The sequence below is a fragment of the Anser brachyrhynchus genome (assembly GCF_964034855.1).
Source record: "Anser brachyrhynchus genome assembly, chromosome: 9".
Lineage (NCBI taxonomy): Eukaryota > Metazoa > Chordata > Aves > Anseriformes > Anatidae > Anser > Anser brachyrhynchus.
Genome location: NC_137703.1, coordinates 17,806,157 through 17,818,929, shown reverse-complemented (window position 1 = coordinate 17,818,929; position 12,773 = coordinate 17,806,157). Strand labels below are relative to the sequence as shown.

General features: G+C 43.8%; 1 protein-coding gene and 1 long non-coding RNA gene across 3 annotated transcripts in view; one reads left to right on the top strand and one right to left on the bottom strand.

The window, feature by feature from the left end:
- MYO7B (myosin VIIB) overlaps positions 1 to 12,773 on the bottom strand; it is a 55,618-nt gene that overhangs the window by 5,506 nt on the left and 37,339 nt on the right. Inside the window, exons 35-45 of the mRNA XM_080605045.1 lie at positions 12,202 to 12,371; positions 11,418 to 11,599; positions 10,522 to 10,649; positions 9,827 to 9,984; positions 9,194 to 9,347; positions 7,153 to 7,308; positions 3,758 to 3,863; positions 3,509 to 3,622; positions 2,536 to 2,623; positions 1,272 to 1,378; positions 675 to 860 (exon numbers count right to left, since the gene is read on the bottom strand). Of these exons, the coding sequence (XP_080461171.1) occupies positions 675 to 860; positions 1,272 to 1,378; positions 2,536 to 2,623; positions 3,509 to 3,622; positions 3,758 to 3,863; positions 7,153 to 7,308; positions 9,194 to 9,347; positions 9,827 to 9,984; positions 10,522 to 10,649; positions 11,418 to 11,599; positions 12,202 to 12,371 (1,549 nt within the window). The remainder of the gene's footprint in view (positions 1 to 674; positions 861 to 1,271; positions 1,379 to 2,535; positions 2,624 to 3,508; positions 3,623 to 3,757; positions 3,864 to 7,152; positions 7,309 to 9,193; positions 9,348 to 9,826; positions 9,985 to 10,521; positions 10,650 to 11,417; positions 11,600 to 12,201; positions 12,372 to 12,773) is intronic.
- Positions 7,270 to 12,773, top strand: part of LOC308200057 — a 45,485-nt gene continuing 39,981 nt past the window's right edge. For both annotated transcript variants that reach the window (XR_013955200.1, XR_013955201.1), the window contains exons 1-2: positions 7,270 to 7,503; positions 8,890 to 9,046. This is a non-coding gene — a long non-coding RNA (uncharacterized lncRNA). The remainder of the gene's footprint in view (positions 7,504 to 8,889; positions 9,047 to 12,773) is intronic.

The window sequence follows — 12,773 nt, the reverse complement described above, 5'->3', positions numbered from 1 at the left end:
GTCTTGTGCCCACAGCAACAGAAGACCATGAAAATCAGTTGCCTACCATGCCATGGGGCAAAGTGGGGCCAGAACCTCCCCAGCGTTTCTTACTAATGAGTTGTGTGAAGGAAGTCCAAGAGCTCAAGGGAACAGATTCCAGGGCAGAGAGGTGGTACTAGTGTTCCTGGCAGACATAGATCTCATTTTCTACTGAAACACTTAGGGGGGACCCTCCCTCTGTTTTTGAAGTATGTGCTGAAGCTTTCTTGCCTTTTGGTGAAGAAAAGAGCCTTTTGCTGTGAGTAGCATGTACACAGTGCAAGGTCACTGATTTGCTGGCCAACCTTTTAAATATTTAGCATGTCTTAATTTTCGGTTTCTGTACAAGGTCCTCAAATCACCACGCCCATCACTGACTTTCAATATCTAACTCTTCTTCTGGACATAGACAAGAGATTAATATCTCCAGGAAAAATGCACATCGCAAAGCAGTCCCAGGCATGCAGATATCTTTCAAAGGTTTGGTAGAGATGATGACTGCATCTAGATCATAAGTGGCAAAACAGCATCACTCTACAGTGCTTTCAAAGATTCAAATCAAAAAAGTAGTGTGGATTGATGTATTTCTTCTCTCATAAAGCTCTATCAAAGTAGTAAGAATAATAAAAGCCTTAAGAAGTGCTTTTTCTTACCTTCTTCCACTCATCTGCTGAGATTGCTCGGAGCAGATTGTCTGGCACCAGCTCCTTCAGGATTTTGGGGATGATTGCCAACTGTGTGCGGTCATTGTTAAAGCGCACTTTATAAATCAACCCTGCCAGCTGGACAGCTTCGTCCTTGGAACATTTGTGGTAGCCTCTGAGGTACTTTGGCAACTCCTGGAAAAGACACGCTCTGAATCCAGACAGAAAGGGCTGAAGCAAACACTGACTTATGCATACTAAAACTGTGAGGTCAGGGTGTGGGTCTCACCAAGCACATTCCAAGGGCATTCCAAGAACTTTTGGCTCCTTCTGGAGTTTCTCCATACAGTCATGGAGGAAAATGAGCATGTCCAAGGAACAATTAGGTTAAGGAGCTGTGCTCTTGACATAACTGTATAGCTAAGGCATGAACAATAAAACGTAAATCTGCTTCGGAGTCTGAACTGTGCTTCCCAGAGGTGTTCCTCCTGAGGCTTTATAATGTAGGCCTTGGTGAGTGAGAGGGTAATACTCCGGCAGGCTTACTTTTTCAGGAGTATTTCTTGGCTTATTGCTGATACATTTACGCTTTAGGGAGCTGGTTACCTGGTGGTAATGAAAAATTGAATCAGCTTTCAGGTCCTTCCCAGGAGTTACGTTCAACCACAGCTTTCTCATGAAGTACACTTCATAAGCCACAGACATAGCAGCCCCTAAGGAAACAACATCTTGTCATTGTCCTCTGTATCACTGTAGAGTTCCACAGTGAGTGGAACTCCAGTTGTGAGTTTCTTCAGAAATACAGTTCTGCATTTAATAACAACAAAATTACAAACAACAACAGCAAAAACAGCACAGAAAAGGACATTTTAGATGGCCAAGGAATTGTGGCTAATTGTCAGTTCCTGGACACCCATCATGCAGTGATCTGAGGTGCAGCATTAGACTCTTCAGAGGTGGATGAATAATTGAGGGTCCCAACAATATGAGTGTTTGTTATTTCTTGCTGCTCGTGACAGCTATTTGCTGATCTTCAGCACACTTGAATTCTGTTACAGTGATGCTGGTACATTCCCCAGTGGATGTGTTTACAGAAATGAACTGTGATTTAGTGCACTGACATCTTTATGCTGTGTTTTTCAGAGATCCTAACAGCTGCATCAGGTGTGGGGAGAAGAGGGAAGCTAGAAAGTCTCTTAGATACCTAGTGCTTCTGGAAGTTGAACGTCACTGTCCTGAAATAAGCAAAGGTCAGGGTCAATGAATATGAAATTTGAAGGGAGTTTGAGTTTGCTGTAGATTTCAAAATGTAAGTTATACATGGGGGTGAAGTGGAAAGAATTGCTGTCATTACTGTTATATTTTTTTATGCTAAAAACACATTCCTCTAGCAATACAACTTGTGGTCTGGTTATCACCAGGTAGTAATGCAGACAGCAATTTTCTAATGACCGAAGGAATGGGAATGACACTTTGTAAAGAACCTATTTACATGTATTGGCTGATACCTGATCTGGCAATGTATGAGCCTTGAATCATAAGCAGGATCAATCTATCTAACTTGCATACATCCAGATGTGTGTTTTGGATGCAACAAGTCAAAGAATAATTTGTACCAATTTAAAATCTATGCAGAGATCCTCAGACAAGATATTCTGGTGTTTCTGACAGCCAGTGGCTGGCTGCATGAGGTCACTGGATCTTAATGCTTGTGCAGGCAGGAACTGTGTATGTACAAACAAAAATGGTACTAAGACAACCTTGTCACACATTTGGCAAGATGGAATAACCCCTACTGGGTAAATTTGCTGCTTTTCCAGTTCAACACATCATTTCACACAGGTTCTTGTCATGCTGGTACTCCCCTTACCATCTTTCACTGGTTTATTCCTCCTGTTCCAATCTGTCACCTGCCTTAGCGAGTCAAAGAAATAGTCTGCTTCATTCTGACTGATCACCTGGAAGACACCAAGCAATGAAGGGGAGAAAAGAAGGATTAGTAGATTGTATAAAATACTACCTGTGCCCACATACGCAAATATTTTCTTTCCCTTTCTACAGCAAGACAGCACGATTACAGCAGGAAAGACGGAGGCAAGGGGAAACAAGTGGAGAAACAGGAGAAGGAAGAGGGCTTACATGATTTCCGTTTCATATGGGAAGGTTTATTCCATCTTCTGTTGCTTTTTTCCTTCCAACCTCCTTACTGAAGTCAAGCTGAAGATGCCTACCTTATCCTAGCTATCTCATAATAAAATATTGACAGATACTGGGTTCCTCTTCTCAGGAACACAGCACATCAGAAACTCCCTGTGCTTGGACTCAGTATTGCTTTTGCCACGATCACAATCCTCAAGCAGTTCCAGAGAGAAGAGACCTCTCAGCAAAGCAGCCTACCCAGACTTCAGGGAAGGCAAGATTTGAGAAACTAGAGAGCAATGACTGGTGCTGGTCAGCCACTGCTTTCCCTAAGACTAGTGAGTACTGCAGGTGTACAGCGTATCTCTTGGGAAAGCCTGAGTTCAGAAAGGCTGAATCCAGCAGTATGCAACATGCAGTTTGCTACCATCCTAGCAGCTGCAAGAAAAGCTATGTCCTCTGCTTTTAGTACCACGTGTGTACCGGTAGACTGATAGAAACTCTGCCTCTCCATCCAGCTTCTTCAGGAGACTCAAGTGTCAAGTGCTAGAATTTCTAGACTAGGTTGTATCCCTTCAGCATGACAGAAGCAGTAATGACTGGCTCTGTTGCTTCACTTCATATATGGTTACTTAGGTAGCCTGGAGGAGAAGTAAGAGAGGAAGAGGGGGTCTGGCTACCCTGCCATAGCTGAGAAAAGTTACCTTGTCTGCAATCTTGACAAAGAGGCTGAAGCCTTCCCAGGAGCTCAGCTGTAATTTGGAAGCGATGTTCTGACACAGAGTCCGGATTTTGGTATTTGTTCCCACATCAAATGTCTGTGAGATAACAAGACTTTAGTCACAATGAGGAGAGGAACAAGTAAGAACACTGAACATCTTGAAACGTGTTCCTGCATAAATACATCATGGCTGGGAAAATGGTCAAGGCCGGGAAAACAAGTAAGTTCTCACCTCTTCTGTTTCATTGGGGAAGCAAATCTTGTGTGAGATCTTGGTGTTGTTCTGTAAGATGGCCTCAACCTCCACAGGATGAGGTGCCCACTTCCTGGAGCCACTCCTGGAAAACGCCACCACCAACATAAGAGAGATCAGTGCTGGATGTTTTAGGAGTTAAACGGTGTTTCTTCCAAACAACAGATTCCATTTAAAATGCTTAGCTCTGTGACATGGGGAGGGCTCTAATGGACCTGTGCCCCAGTGCAAATTCATTGTATTAGGAGCAGAAACTGAGGAGCTTATTAGCATATATATTACAAGGCTGTTCTACTCTGCAAGGAGGCTGTATGAATAAGGCACCGTCCTACCCAGTACCAGCAATCCTGTGTATTCAGCAGCTGTTTTCCTTACTGTTACTGAAGTGTGAAGATAGTGGCCATTTTATTTTAACTCTTGCATCAGCTAAAAAATTTGCATACAGATATAAAATGAATATTACAGCTCAGGATACAAGTGTTGGAAAAGTTTGGACAGCTGCTCTAAGCATTATGGTTTATATAAGAACTGGCATGTAATCACTGACTCATGAGGTGCTGAAGCTGCACAGTCCCAGTTCATTGAAATTATATCTCAGAATAGAGCTGTCCTTTAACCAGAGGAACTGGGCCTAGAGTAGGAGTCATGCAAAAGCCTTGGTATGGTTAAAGCGAGGACAAGCCTAGCACGTTACCTTCCAGGGCTGGTCTTTTCCTGTCCTCAGTGGCATAGGGCAGGCTGTTGGGAGATGTTACATACTGTAGCTTTCTGCACCAAACTCTTCTCTCACATGGAGTCAAGCTCTTAGGAAGAGAGCTTAGTCTGGCATCCAGCTTTAGTTATGTAGTTTTGGAAACACTTTTTTCCCCAATCAATGAAGTAGCAGTTGGAGAAGGAAAACCTGACTGTAAACCCAAGTTGAACAGTATGTGTTCTGGTACTGCACAGGTCCTGTATGGAGTGTGGACATTGCCATCTATTCCTGGACATGCTGCAGAGGGAGGCCACAGGAGACCAAGGATGTGCAGCAGCTGGGCTGGAGGCACAGGGCCATCTTCCCATGCAGCCTCAGCTAGGAATTCATTGCTAAAGAAATAGCTGCTTAACACCCATCAGAATGCTCTCTGTTTCCCTAGCCAGGAGTCTGGGGATGAAGCAGTAAAGCTTCGTGTTTGTGGAGGAAAAGGTGTACCTAAGGGCTCAGTTGGCTTCCACTCTGTGTAATTGTAGGTCAGTCCTTTGAGCTGTCTGCTCACCCCTTTCCAAGGAAAGCAGGTTACTCATAGGGAGAAAAAATAAGAGTGGGTGCAGGAAAGCAAATGCTCTCAGAAAACAACATTTTGTCTTCGTTCCTCTTCCCCTCCCCCAGACTCCAGATCTGGGGCAGTTTAGCAAAAAGATCTCTCCTCCAAAATAGTCCATTATGCTTTCCTCTCCCTGGTTCACCACTCTAAAGAAGCTCTATACAGCTCAACAGGGCTTAGAGCATGAATAGCATATGATATAGGAAGGTGGGAAATTTTCAGTCTTCTCCATGGAAAGAATAATGAATAGCATTCCTCGCCATGCATTTTTTCATGCATTTCAAAGGCACATTCATTGTGCAGTGACATTTCCCCAGCAGTGCCAAAACTCATCCACTGCAAGGGGGGCAGCCACTGTGTTAGCAAATTCCTTTCAGTTTGCGTTACTGGACTTTTCTTTTAATTCTTGTAGCTCATCACTGTCTAAGGAGTAGCACTGCCATATGGCCATGCGAAGTGGCTTCCACTCCCAGCAACACAGAAATGATGGCCCTTGCATCGCACTGAATTGCACCCATCATGCAGAGCTGCAGAGCTTGGGAAGCACCATGGGCTGGATGCCCTGCTGCTCCAGCCCTCACCAGGACAAGGGTAATGCTTAGCACTCTGAGAAGTGCCCTGGTGTGAACAACCATGGAAGTCTCAGGGCTTTGCTCATTTGTGTTTCTTCAGAGAAAAGAAACTGACTGTGTTGATCTTTTCCCGGCATGGATCTGCTTTACTTCACAGAAAACCAACAGCCACATTAACACTCTGCAGATCTCAGTGACTTCACTGGTGTCACTCCACTGAAGTAAAACTTAGTATTTTACTCATCACATGAGTAAAATGTAGTATTTTTAGCTGCAAATGTGCAGATCTGTGCTACTGAGATTCAACAAAATCAAGACTAATCCTCAGGCACATACGAGGGAGGTAAGGACATGCTGCCTCACCAAAGGAGAGCAAGGTCAAGACCTCATCAGTGACGCCTCAGGATTTCATTTCACAGAATCATCTAGGTTGTGAGAGACCTCCAAGATCACCCAGTCCAACCTCTGACCTAACACTAACAAGTCCCCCACTAAACCATATCACTAAGCTCTACATCTATACGTCTCTTAAAGACCTCCAGGGATGGTGACTCAACCACTTCCCTGGGCAGCCCAGTCCAATGCCTAACAACCCTTTCGGTAAAGTTCTTCCTAACATCCAACCTAAACCTCCCCTGGCGCAACTTCAGCCCATTCCCCCTCATCCTGTCACCAGGCACGTGGGAGAACAGACCAACCCCCACCTTGCTACAGCCTCCTTTAAGGTACGTGTAGAGAGCGATAAGGTCGCCCCTGAGCCTCCTCTTCTCCAGGCTGAACAACCCCAGCTCCCTCAGCCGCTCCTCGTAAGACTTGTTCTCCAGACCCCTCACCAGCTTGGTCGCCCTTCTCTGGACTCTCTCGAGCACCTCCATGTCCTTCTTGTAGCGAGGGGCCCAAAACTGAACACAGTACTCGAGGTGCGGCCCCACCAGAGCTGAGTACAGGGGGACAATCACTTCCCTAGACCTGCTGGCCACACTGCTTCTTATGCAAGCCAGGATGCTGTTGGCCTTCTTGGCCACCTGAGCACACTGCTGGCTCATATTCAGCTGACTATCAACCAATACTCCCAGGTCCTTCTCCGCCAGGCAGCTTTCCAACCACTCATCTCCCAGCCTGTAGCGCTGCTTGGGGTTGTTGTGCCCCAGGTGCAGGACCCAGCACTTGGCCTTGTTGAACTTCATACAGTTAAATTTCAAAATGCATGTCTTTTAGTGTGTTTGACATAGCCCAGCTCTGGGAATTGAGTGATTATGTGTAATGCTCAACTTTTTAAAATGTTGCTAACACTGAAAGAAAGGAGTGAAACTGTGACATGGACCTCTCTTAGTGGTTCAAAGTCCCTAGGAGAATTAAAAGCAATGACCATTTCAAAGAAGAAGATGTACAGAGAGAAAGGAAAGTATGAGTACTGATGTTTTAGTCCATGCGATTTTCTGGCACCCGATTCATGATGTTTGAACATTTTGGGTTGGCTATATCTAGGACTGTGTACCTCATCACTGTCTGAATCCTCCGACTGCACTCCATGGCCAGTGGCTCTTTCTTACGCGTCTCCACAAACTTCTGGGCATGTTTCAGCAGTGACTTGCTGGGTGGGAACAGACCGGTACAGAGCCAAAGCAGCTGCCAGCCCTTGGTCACACTGTACCTGTGAACGCAAAGCAAATGGTTCTGCTGTAGCTGCACGTAATTCTTCCTTTGACCACACACCAGCTTTAGGGAAGAGAAACACACTCGCATCATGGCACGCGGTGGCATTCAGCAGAGAGCTGCAAATCAACAGAGTCTTCACATAGGAGCTGACAGCCCTTTTCTGTGCAACAACCACAGCCCGTATGTGAAGGTAATGCTAAATCCTGGCTTATAAGTATCATAGCAGTTGCAAATCTCATGAATAAATACAAGCTCCAGTTTAACAGTCATCTTGGCAGCAGTGACCTTGGTGCTATTCTCTGCGAAAACCACTGTCAATTTACTGTTCAAGCTAACAGTTGTTTGGATTGTGTTATATCAGGCGTTTTCACCTGCCCTCTGTGCTGGGCAGCTTTTTTCAGAACACAAGCACTTTGCTTGCAATTTACTTTCCCTTACATGTGCTCCTCTTCTGAAAAATGAGCAAGCAGATGACATCGTGTAGTGAGGTAGTTACAGCTCTTAAAAATGACAGTTCCTCCAGCCTCTGGGTCTGTGAAATTTGCCAGCCAAAATTCTTCTGGCATCTCACCCTCATCAGTAAGACTCTGTAGGTGGTCAGTGACTCTGCTTTCAAAGCCAGGAGCAGAACACACTTCATCTGTGTCCCAGGGATTGCTCCAAAATGCTAAGTGATGTTGCTTGAGAAAGCCAGTGGGTCTGTCTCTGTATTGGCACCAGGACTCTGCAGAATAAAGAGGTCCTGGCTTCTTTATTCCCATTTACTTTTCCAGTTTTGCAGATGAAGAAACACTATTTCAATCCCATTTATACTGTATAGATCAGTGGTGTTAGTGTCTGTTTGAGAGCAGGACACAGTCCACAGGGCAGGAGCCTGGGAAGGATAAAAGATTTGTTGCTGTGGCTGTTCTAGTGAAAATATATGGAAACAGCCACCTTTCAAGCATTTTCTCCACCTCTGATCGCTCTCAAAACACTGAATGACCCACAGGACTAAATTGGTAGAGTATAGCAGGAATGGCACTGGCACCATGGTTATAGACTGTGCATTAAATATCCTGTAAGCTTTACTGCATGCAAAATTTACCATTTAATAGTTACACTCATGGTAAGAGTTCCACTAAGTTTAATATTTGTACAGTAAGAAAAAAGACACTAATAAATAGAAGCTCCTTCTCTAACTTTTGCAGTGACACAATGCATCCAGAAATTGACAAACCATTTTGTTAATAATTAGAATTGTTTTATTAATATCTTAAGCTTCTTTTTGCAATTCAATTCCTCTGGAAGTAGGTCAAATTACCATTTTATAGGCTGGGAAGCAAAACACCAACCTGTTTCTGAGACTTACCTGTGTGTAGGGGCTCTTGTGTAACAATGTGTTCTGCAAGCCTGTTGTGTAAGCTAATTAATGTAACTATTCAGAAGGATTCACTGGTGGTAAAAAATTTAGTGTGAACTACATGCTTGTAAGAGGGAAATATTGTCACTGGGAAGCTTAAAACAAATGGAGGGCTGGCAGAATGGTCACTGAAAGCATCCAAGAACTCTCTGCAATGCCATGTTTTCTCCACAGGCTGCCTTGGGACAAAAAAGGCTTCAGTAACACCTTTCTGGCCATAGCGCACAGAGATGAACAATGAATGCTGATGGGAACAGCTAAAGGGGGATGAATAATGGTCCCACTCCATGGCCTAGCAGTGCCAGTCAGTGGTTCTGAGTGCTCTGCAAAGGTGAGCCCCACAGAAGGTATCAGCCCATTTGCACACCCTTCTGCCTGTCCCCACCCTATCACAGGTGTAGCAGAGTTTCCTGATCACCACCTGCACTTAAGAACCCTGGGTCCTATAGAAGCAGACTGTTTGCAGTTAGGTGAGTACCTGTTTCTGTTCTCAGTTAGCTGCTTCATGATCTGACAGTAAATTTCATCCCGCAGGACCTCTTCCTGAATAGCTGCCACAAATATCTGGTCAGTGACTTCCACAGAAGAGTGTGCCTGTTTTGATGGGTAGTCCCCCATGAATTTCATGATGGGTAAATGTGCTGTTAAGGACAAAAGCAGGTCATTTTTGAAAGATAAATGGGAAGTCTGACCTGGATCCTAACATGTTAAGCTACTCTGCTGAGGTATGAGTGGGAAATACTGAGAGAAAGGTCTGGAATATATTCTGTGATCATCCCCTTTCCCTGGGCAGCAGTCACTGCCTGTTCTGGGTGTATGTAGTAAATCCCACTCACCCCTATACCCCCATTCTCAGTTAAGTAGGTCATCACCAGTTGTGGAGCATTGGGAGGAATAGGAACCTTTTCTCTGTAGACAAGAGAAAAATGTTAAGTTATGTAGAGCTGACTTAATTAGAACTCATACAAAGACACCATCCCTCCTCTGCTTAACGTAAGTGAACCACCAGTAATGTGGATGTGGTATTATCTCAGTGGAGGTGAGTTTAGTGGAAGCAGCTCATCTTTCCACCAAGAGTCCTCAGGTCCCAAAAACAAAAGTGAAAGGATATCAATGAAGGCCTGACAAGCTAGGTCCCGAAGATCAGGGTCTGTGCATGCTTTCTTCAGCAAGGGCTGTTTTAAGGGCTCCTTAGAGTGTGCCCACAGCTGATTGCGTCCACGAGATTTCTGGAGAACAGCTTTGCTAATGGATTCCTTCTCAGGAGTCCTGAATGAAGACAAGTGCAGGCAACACAAAATTACTGGATCAGTATTGCTATGAACATAGATGATGATCAAGAAGAGATATCTCTAAGCATATTCTTTCCCAAGACAGTGATTTCATATCCCCTTTGATTATGCAGGTCAGCAAAACCCAGGAAAATGTAGCTTCTTTAAGATCCAGAAAGGAGGATGGTACAAAACAAAGAGAAGTTTTAGAAGTCTAGTTTTTCTCCCTCAGATTTTGTGTAAGTGGTAAGTGCTAACTAGTAAGTGCTGAAGAATGGATGAGAAGTAAGCACAGGGCCTGCTGGAAAGACAATAAAAAGTTCCAGCTGGGATTCTTCTACCTGTCCCTTTGTATTTCTGCAGACAAAAGACAGAAGCAGGCCATGTGACAGAATCTCTGCATGTCCAAAGTTACACTTCATGACAGGGAACAAAGAGAAGAAACTCAATCAGAAACTGATTACATCCTAGTTGTTCTTCAGTGATCCTTAAGCCTAGAACTTTCCTAGGGCCCATGCTGCACAGGGAGCTTCACCTGAAGTGTTCATAGGAGAATTCCTCCAGGGTGTAAGGCTTCACTTCGAGATCCTCTTCATCAGGCTCATCCATGTAGGAGTTCTGTGAAGCTGTCCTCCTCTGGTCTGGAGACATCATCAGCAAACTCTGAAAGGACACAGCCATGTACAGATGTCACATGGACAGGTCTCTGCACAGCTTGTCAAGTGTTACTCGGCATATATGTGCAGATGGTATATACTAAGCTTGAGTACTGTATGCTGCAGGAGATCTTCTGTCTCCTAAGCAGCATCTACAGAGGCTCAAGAAAGACTTGGGAGTAGGAGACTCAGGGAAGTGATTTCCATAGTCCCAGCAAAAGTAACCATCATAATATGAGGAATTATCGAGAGCATAATGCATATTAAAATTGCACCTGCTTAACACTGGTGTGGGTTTTTTTTTTTTGCCCACTTTGTCAGTTTATAACTTGTTAGCACAGTAACCAATATGCTGAGTCTCCAAAACTGAAGAAAAAATTGTTAACAAACAGTGATCAATGGGAAACCTTGTGTTGAATCCCTAGAAGATCATGTTCTTTTAAAGCACCCTGCTACACTTTGCAGGAAAGCATTTCTGCAAGAAAATTCAACTGCACATCTATTAATCGCTACAGGTTCCATGTACTGAACCCCCTAATAGTGAATGGACCATTATTTTGAAAGTCATTGCTGTTGTGTAAATGCAGTCTTCTCCTTAGCGTTTGGGCTAGGTTTAGTTTTGTTTTCAGAGAAGACAGAATAAAATGCCTTGTTTCACTGGGAGATATAGAACTTGTCTGAATTCAGAGGAACGATTAATTTCCATTTATAAATTTAATCCTATTTAACACTTATTTATCTTCCAGTCTCTTCAAAGAGTGTACAGCTTTCTTACCAGCACTTGACTAGAGGGTTTTGTGAGAGAAGGAACAATGTAGATCTCTTCCAAAAATACATTCCCTGTTTTGCCTGTCCTTTCATTCTGGGCATAAATCCAACCAGAGCTTTCATCTAGTCTTTTATCCTCGGTCAAGATTAGCAAGTCTCCCTTCTTGAAGGACAGGATGGCAGGATCTTCTGAAAAAAACAGAATAAGGGAGTACTGTTCAGGCTTGACAGTCCAAGAAATGTAAAGGCATTTCAACATGAAAGACAAGGGAATTGTATTTCGAAGGTCTGAATTCAATTAGCAACAGAAAGTGATTTGTGTAAATACAGCTAATCGTCCAATAACACTTCATAGAAATCACTTAACTTTTCTCTGCCAGACTGATTTTGATTCCAGTGAGGGCAAAAGTAGAACTCCATTTGAATCAAATGGATACAGAATTTTTGTCTAGAGCTGGCAGTAGAGCATGGAAAGAAATTCCAGTTTACCACCTGTGAAAGTTTTCTGGAAAGTATTTCCAGGGAACCCAACTCCAGCTTCCTACTATAAGCAGGCTGAGTTGTTGGCCACCTATCTAAACAAAATATACACGAAAGTAGAAAGTAGACTAATCTGTAAGTGAAGGTCTTGAATCACATTGCCTTACACTTGGCATAACTGTGCTGATCACTGTGCGTTCATCCTGGAGCAGAGCGACTCTTGCTGAAGTTCTCCCACTTCTCTGAGCTCTTTCAAAGAAGGGTTCTCTCAAGGTTTCTTCCCTACTCTGTTGAAAAGTTCTAAAGCTTACCTTGGGATTTTTTCTCATTCATTGCCACAGCGAATCGTGATCTCTTCTTTAGTCCTTCCAGGAACATGACCACCAGTTCAGCAATCACAATGCTGTTTACAGATGTCAGGACAAACTCCTCAGCACGAAGTGTGATGAGAGTGCAACTCTGTCCAAATGATTTCACTGCCCTATGTGTTAATGAATAGTTTGTTACCAGAGTGTCTGAAAAACTTACAGAGCCGTCTGCAATCACAGCCAAGGAACCTACACCTCCTTGTAGTAGACAACTGCCTTAGAGTGAGCATTGGTAGATCCTAATTTGTCTTCTCATGATTTGGTAGGTCTCAAGAACTGACGTGCTTCAGGTTCTTTGGATTCCAGTGTCTTATGTACAAAAACGCTTCATTCTAGATAACACCTTTCTTTTGGAATAACTGGGCAACTAATTAAATATGTTTTCATCCTCACAGAGGTATTCTTCTTGTATGTAAGACCCTAAGCTCTAAATGATCTGATGCAAGGATGTGTGCCCTGAATGAGCCAATGATTGCACTTTTTTTCTCTCAGCTATTCTGTTCAGCTCCATCACA